Source organism: Drosophila erecta, unplaced genomic scaffold (genome assembly GCF_003286155.1).
Source record: "Drosophila erecta strain 14021-0224.00,06,07 unplaced genomic scaffold, DereRS2 tig00000543-arrow-arrow-pilon, whole genome shotgun sequence".
NCBI lineage: Eukaryota > Metazoa > Arthropoda > Insecta > Diptera > Drosophilidae > Drosophila > Drosophila erecta.
Window position 1 is genome coordinate 34689 of NW_020825270.1, and position 8275 is coordinate 42963.

The 8275-nt window shown below is 38.7% G+C and overlaps 1 protein-coding gene across 1 annotated transcript; it reads left to right on the forward strand.

Moving 5' to 3' along the window:
• The first annotated feature begins 6272 nt into the window (after nt 1-6272).
• Nucleotides 6273-6894, forward strand: LOC26526935. Its single transcript, XM_026983594.1, has 2 exons — nt 6273-6758; nt 6816-6894. The coding sequence occupies exons 1-2, from the start codon at nt 6385-6387 to the stop codon at nt 6892-6894; spliced, it is 453 nt and encodes a 150-aa protein (XP_026839395.1). The 5' UTR covers nt 6273-6384.
• The last annotated feature ends 1381 nt before the right edge of the window (nt 6895-8275 follow it).

Here is an 8275-nt window from a genome sequence, read left to right on the forward strand (position 1 = left end):
CAGTAAAAACATTGTTCTCTTAAAAATATTTTTTCATTTAAATTTCTTATGTACGTAATTATTTAAAGTTTAATAAAAAACAGGCTGCAAATACAATTTTTCAATTTTACAGTCTGGAAAATTGTATAGAAGACGATGTTTCTTCATGATTTCTTATATTTCTTTTATTTCCTATACGATATAAATCAATTATCGCTAAACTAATGCTCATTAAATTGCTGTTACATACCATTGAGTACGACCTTTTATTTTAAAATTCAACTAAATCCACAAAATCATCAACACAATAGTGTTTTTCTGTCCAGGGACCACCCATATAGAGTGGAAGTCACAAGAACTTGGGGTGGCAAAACAAAAAGTCATTAGTTAACAATTAGCGCCATTTGAGCTTATCGCGGTACCATTATAAGATCTAGATTGTAAATTCGAATGTCAAGAAATATTCTTATTAATGAAACCGTAATGCAACACAAGGAAATGTATTATAGCTAACAAGTTATTAATAAATAAAAGATAAAGTAGTGCACCCTGTCGTCGAGTCGGTTGGCGCCATCAAGCTACCGCCATTTTGGAAGCAAAATGCGCGGTTATGGTTTGTGCAGATCGAAACTCAATTTCAATGCAGCCGCATTTCTTCAGATAACACGCGCTACTACCATTTAATCAGTGCTTTGGATGCTGATATAATGACTGAAGTATCTGATGTTCTGGCGCAACCCTCGGAAGTCAACAGATACGAGCACCTGAAGGAGATTATCATAAAGCGATTTACGGAATCACCGGACAGACAATTGCAGCGCGCTTTACTGGAGCTTGACCTTGGGGACAAGAAGTCCTCGCAGCTCCTTCGGCAAATGACAACTCTTGCTGATGGTCGCGCGTCTGCAGACGCCTTACGAGTCCGCTGGCTTTCTCAGCTACCGCATCACGTACAAAGAGGCTTGAAGCTCCTACGCTCAGCAACTTTGGAAGAGCAAACTGCACTCGCTGACGATCTCATGGAAGAGAAATCGGGTTCTTTTGTCATGGCTGCTGGGTTTTTTTTTATTTGCATGGTGGAGGGGCAGAGCAGAATCAGTTTATTCTGAACCGTTTCCACAATTTATTTGCCTCTGATTACATAGGTATGCAATATTTAGGTACAAGTTTTTACATTTTTGAGTTTAACATTGTGGAGGTGAGTTTTGGAATTGAACATTAATGTTAGTGAAAAGTAAGTATGCTAGGTTAGTGTTTTTACATTGGCGTAGATTGGTAACATTGTTTTGCTTGTATGTTTGTTTACATTTCTGGGTTTAACATTCTGGGATTGATATGAAATGCATTCAGACAAATTGGGTGAGTATTATTTGATATTATTTGCGGGTGTTTTGCTTGTTGTTTTAATTTTCTTTCTTTTTAGCAAGCGGTGTCCGTGCATAGGAATGTAGTCGTCACATCGTCCAACGTCGTGGAAAGGATGAATTTGAGATTAGATAAGTGGCTATTTAGTATCTAGTTTATTTGTTGACTGATTTGAGTTGTTTTTTCTAGTCTTTCAGTCCTCTTCATGGCAGGGAATGCGACCTGGGTGAGCCCCTTGCAGGAAGCTGTCGCCAGGATGCCGCGACGAGTCGAGCAGAGCCCGGCGAGCAGATCGTGCAGTGGGAGCTCCAATCTCAATGTGAGTATTTAATTTAATGTTTTCTTTTATTTTCAGGACAACAGGGACTAGAGATGATTTTAGCCTTGAAATAGTTTTTAGCCATGATGGAAGGATGTGCATGCAGCCAATTTGGGTGAGTATTATTTACCATAATTTATGGGTGTCTTGATTATCGTTGTAAGTTATAATTTTCTTTCTTTTTAGGAATTGGTGGCTGTGCATAGGAGTAGGATGCATCGCTTAAGGACAAGCAAAGGAAGAGCTTAAAGTTAGATAAGTTTCTGTTATTTTCCTAATTTGTTTTTTGACTAATTTGAGTATTTTTTTTTTGATACTCAATCTCCATCCTGTGGCAAAGAAGTCGGCATGGGTGGGTCCCTTGCAGCATGCTGTCGCCAGGATGCAGCGGTTTGATCGAGCAAAGCCCGGCGAGCAGATCTGCAGTGATCTGCAGTGGGAGCTCCACTTTCAGTGTAAGTAGTAAAATTTCTGCGTTTGCGTGGCAGTGGTCAGTGTATTGATTTTCTTTTCAGGTCCACAGGGCAGGGAGGTGCCAGTTAGGTGGCTGATATTTTTGGTGAGTATTTCAGTCAGCTAAATCGTTCTCAGAACTCCTTCTATTTTTGCAGGACGAAAGTTGACAGTCAATGGTGCGCTAAAAATACTTCAATAACAAATGAGGGAAGTCACCGAGATCATTTAAGGACTATGGGAGTGTCTAACAGCAGAGGTTCAAGGTAGAGGATTTTGGAATTGCGGGTGTTTTGAATTATATATAGTGACATATTTAATGCTCAACCACATAACATATATCTACAACATATACCAGCCACTTTATATATTCTCTTACTTAGCAACAATAGAACATAGAACCAAGAATGCCTTAGCACATAAGAACCCCAACTTCTTGGTGACAATAACAAATTCGGCCGATGTAAACAATTTAACATAAACATCCGCAGTCTTATTCGTTATTCCCACTAGAAGGGTGAAAACTGCTTACACAGCTTAAAGGGTCAAAACTATCCACGTAGCTCAAACTCGGCTGATCTGTATCCATGCGCAATCCACTCAAGAGAGCGCCTAATTAACGTTAACATAAATGAGAGCCTATGATTAATAAAAATATTTTTTTTATAAACCAACAAACCGCGAAGTTGTAATTGGCACAGTCGGTTACAAAAAAAAGTAAAAATCGATGGAGGGATAGTAACTACGATGAGAGAGCAACAAAACAACTAAGTCCAGAAAAGAATCAAGCTAATTTCCAAATAAAACGCGATCCAATTAAAATGCATCATGGTGTAAAAGGTGATTCTGATGTAAACGGTCGGTCCGACGAGCAATTGAAATGGGACCCTGCCTTTAATAAAATGACTCTTGTTGGCAAAAATGTCAACGAAGCTACAAAAAATGAAGATTCTGAAACCCCGTTCAGAAAAGAAAGGAAAAGGAGAAATACACCGAACTCGGATAAAACATCACAAGGTCACAGTAGCAAAAACACTGATAAATCGAAGGCTGCTAAGGGCGTATTTAAGCGAGGACATGGTCGTTACAGATGCAAGAGTTTGGGGTATATGAAAGAACATCTATGTTTCGGTCGATTCGTATGTCCTTCTGATTTGCTTCGTGTCAAGCTAGAGGAGCGCGATCTGTACAGATGGTAACTATTAAAAAAATTGTTTTTGTAAAATCTTTAATGATACTACAACCTCTTTAGTATTCCGTACTGTAACACTTCGTTATACCAGACGTGTATGCCTTATAAATTCAGATACCAATGCTGTGCCGCTCCATGACAGTAAAAACATTGTTCTCTTAAAAATATTTTTTCATTTAAATTTCTTATGTACGTAATTATTTAAAGTTTAATAAAAAACAGGCTGCAAATACAATTTTTCAATTTTACAGTCTGGAAAATTGTATAGAAGACGATGTTTCTTCATGATTTCTTATATTTCTTTTATTTCCTATACGATATAAATCAATTATCGCTAAACTAATGCTCATTAAATTGCTGTTACATACCATTGAGTACGACCTTTTATTTTAAAATTCAACTAAATCCACAAAATCATCAACACAATAGTGTTTTTCTGTCCAGGGACCACCCATATAGAGTGGAAGTCACAAGAACTTGGGGTGGCAAAACAAAAAGTCATTAGTTAACAATTAGCGCCATTTGAGCTTATCGCGGTACCATTATAAGATCTAGATTGTAAATTCGAATGTCAAGAAATATTCTTATTAGTGAAACCGTAATGCAACACAAGGAAATGTATTATAGCTAACAAGTTATTAATAAATAAAAGATAAAGTAGTGCACCCTGTCGTCGAGTCGGTTGGCGCCATCAAGCTACCGCCATTTTGGAAGCAAAATGCGCGGTTATGGTTTGTGCAGATCGAAACTCAATTTCAATGCAGCCGCATTTCTTCAGATAACACGCGCTACTACCATTTAATCAGTGCTTTGGATGCTGATATAATGACTGAAGTATCTGATGTTCTGGCGCAACCCTCGGAAGTCAACAGATACGAGCACCTGAAGGAGATTATCATAAAGCGATTTACGGAATCACCGGACAGACAATTGCAGCGCGCTTTACTGGAGCTTGACCTTGGGGACAAGAAGTCCTCGCAGCTCCTTCGGCAAATGACAACTCTTGCTGATGGTCGCGCGTCTGCAGACGCCTTACGAGTCCGCTGGCTTTCTCAGCTACCGCATCACGTACAAAGAGGCTTGAAGCTCCTACGCTCAGCAACTTTGGAAGAGCAAACTGCACTCGCTGACGATCTCATGGAAGAGAAATCGGGTTCTTTTGTCATGGCTGCTGGGTTTTTTTTTATTTGCATGGTGGAGGGGCAGAGCAGAATCAGTTTATTCTGAACCGTTTCCACAATTTATTTGCCTCTGATTACATAGGTATGCAATATTTAGGTACAAGTTTTTACATTTTTGAGTTTAACATTGTGGAGGTGAGTTTTGGAATTGAACATTAATGTTAGTGAAAAGTAAGTATGCTAGGTTAGTGTTTTTACATTGGCGTAGATTGGTAACATTGTTTTGCTTGTATGTTTGTTTACATTTCTGGGTTTAACATTCTGGGATTGATATGAAATGCATTCAGACAAATTGGGTGAGTATTATTTGATATTATTTGCGGGTGTTTTGCTTGTTGTTTTAATTTTCTTTCTTTTTAGCAAGCGGTGTCCGTGCATAGGAATGTAGTCGTCACATCGTCCAACGTCGTGGAAAGGATGAATTTGAGATTAGATAAGTGGCTATTTAGTATCTAGTTTATTTGTTGACTGATTTGAGTTGTTTTTTCTAGTCTTTCAGTCCTCTTCATGGCAGGGAATGCGACCTGGGTGAGCCCCTTGCAGGAAGCTGTCGCCAGGATGCCGCGACGAGTCGAGCAGAGCCCGGCGAGCAGATCGTGCAGTGGGAGCTCCAATCTCAATGTGAGTATTTAATTTAATGTTTTCTTTTATTTTCAGGACAACAGGGACTAGAGATGATTTTAGCCTTGAAATAGTTTTTAGCCATGATGGAAGGATGTGCATGCAGCCAATTTGGGTGAGTATTATTTACCATAATTTATGGGTGTCTTGATTATCGTTGTAAGTTATAATTTTCTTTCTTTTTAGGAATTGGTGGCTGTGCATAGGAGTAGGATGCATCGCTTAAGGACAAGCAAAGGAAGAGCTTAAAGTTAGATAAGTTTCTGTTATTTTCCTAATTTGTTTTTTGACTAATTTGAGTATTTTTTTTTTGATACTCAATCTCCATCCTGTGGCAAAGAAGTCGGCATGGGTGGGTCCCTTGCAGCATGCTGTCGCCAGGATGCAGCGGTTTGATCGAGCAAAGCCCGGCGAGCAGATCTGCAGTGATCTGCAGTGGGAGCTCCACTTTCAGTGTAAGTAGTAAAATTTCTGCGTTTGCGTGGCAGTGGTCAGTGTATTGATTTTCTTTTCAGGTCCACAGGGCAGGGAGGTGCCAGTTAGGTGGCTGATATTTTTGGTGAGTATTTCAGTCAGCTAAATCGTTCTCAGAACTCCTTCTATTTTTGCAGGACGAAAGTTGACAGTCAATGGTGCGCTAAAAATACTTCAATAACAAATGAGGGAAGTCACCGAGATCATTTAAGGACTATGGGAGTGTCTAACAGCAGAGGTTCAAGGTAGAGGATTTTGGAATTGCGGGTGTTTTGAATTATATATAGTGACATATTTAATGCTCAACCACATAACATATATCTACAACATATACCAGCCACTTTATATATTCTCTTACTTAGCAACAATAGAACATAGAACCAAGAATGCCTTAGCACATAAGAACCCCAACTTCTTGGTGACAATAACAAATTCGGCCGATGTAAACAATTTAACATAAACATCCGCAGTCTTATTCGTTATTCCCACTAGAAGGGTGAAAACTGCTTACACAGCTTAAAGGGTCAAAACTATCCACGTAGCTCAAACTCGGCTGATCTGTATCCATGCGCAATCCACTCAAGAGAGCGCCTAATTAACGTTAACATAAATGAGAGCCTATGATTAATAAAAATATTTTTTTTATAAACCAACAAACCGCGAAGTTGTAATTGGCACAGTCGGTTACAAAAAAAAGTAAAAATCGATGGAGGGATAGTAACTACGATGAGAGAGCAACAAAACAACTAAGTCCAGAAAAGAATCAAGCTAATTTCCAAATAAAACGCGATCCAATTAAAATGCATCATGGTGTAAAAGGTGATTCTGATGTAAACGGTCGGTCCGACGAGCAATTGAAATGGGACCCTGCCTTTAATAAAATGACTCTTGTTGGCAAAAATGTCAACGAAGCTACAAAAAATGAAGATTCTGAAACCCCGTTCAGAAAAGAAAGGAAAAGGAGAAATACACCGAACTCGGATAAAACATCACAAGGTCACAGTAGCAAAAACACTGATAAATCGAAGGCTGCTAAGGGCGTATTTAAGCGAGGACATGGTCGTTACAGATGCAAGAGTTTGGGGTATATGAAAGAACATCTACGTTTCGGTCGATTCGTATGTCCTTCTGATTTGCTTCGTGTCAAGCTAGAGGAGCGCGATCTGTACAGATGGTAACTATTAAAAAAATTGTTTTTGTAAAATCTTTAATGATACTACAACCTCTTTAGTATTCCGTACTGTAACACTTCGTTATACCAGACGTGTATGCCTTATAAATTCAGATACCAATGCTGTGCCGCTCCATGACAGTAAAAACATTGTTCTCTTAAAAATATTTTTTCATTTAAATTTCTTATGTACGTAATTATTTAAAGTTTAATAAAAAACAGGCTGCAAATACAATTTTTCAATTTTACAGTCTGGAAAATTGTATAGAAGACGATGTTTCTTCATGATTTCTTATATTTCTTTTATTTCCTATACGATATAAATCAATTAACGCTAAACTAATGCTCATTAAATTGCTGTTACATACCATTGAGTACGACCTTTTATTTTAAAATTCAACTAAATCCACAAAATCATCAACACAATAGTGTTTTTCTGTCCAGGGACCACCCATATAGAGTGGAAGTCACAAGAACTTGGGGTGGCAAAACAAAAAGTCATTAGTTAACAATTAGCGCCATTTGAGCTTATCGCGGTACCATTATAAGATCTAGATTGTAAATTCGAATGTCAAGAAATATTCTTATTAATGAAACCGTAATGCAACACAAGGAAATGTATTATAGCTAACAAGTTATTAATAAATAAAAGATAAAGTAGTGCACCCTGTCGTCGAGTCGGTTGGCGCCATCAAGCTACCGCCATTTTGGAAGCAAAATGCGCGGTTATGGTTTGTGCAGATCGAAACTCAATTTCAATGCAGCCGCATTTCTTCAGATAACACGCGCTACTACCATTTAATCAGTGCTTTGGATGCTGATATAATGACTGAAGTATCTGATGTTCTGGCGCAACCCTCGGAAGTCAACAGATACGAGCACCTGAAGGAGATTATCATAAAGCGATTTACGGAATCACCGGACAGACAATTGCAGCGCGCTTTACTGGAGCTTGACCTTGGGGACAAGAAGTCCTCGCAGCTCCTTCGGCAAATGACAACTCTTGCTGATGGTCGCGCGTCTGCAGACGCCTTACGAGTCCGCTGGCTTTCTCAGCTACCGCATCACGTACAAAGAGGCTTGAAGCTCCTACGCTCAGCAACTTTGGAAGAGCAAACTGCACTCGCTGACGATCTCATGGAAGAGAAATCGGGTTCTTTTGTCATGGCTGCTGGGTTTTTTTTTATTTGCATGGTGGAGGGGCAGAGCAGAATCAGTTTATTCTGAACCGTTTCCACAATTTATTTGCCTCTGATTACATAGGTATGCAATATTTAGGTACAAGTTTTTACATTTTTGAGTTTAACATTGTGGAGGTGAGTTTTGGAATTGAACATTAATGTTAGTGAAAAGTAAATATGCTAGGTTAGTGTTTTTACATTGGCGTAGATTGGTAACATTGTTTTGCTTGTATGTTTGTTTACATTTCTGGGTTTAACATTCTGGGATTGATATGAAATGCATTCAGACAAATTGGGTGAGTATTATTTGATATTATTTGCGGGTGTTTTGCTTGTTGT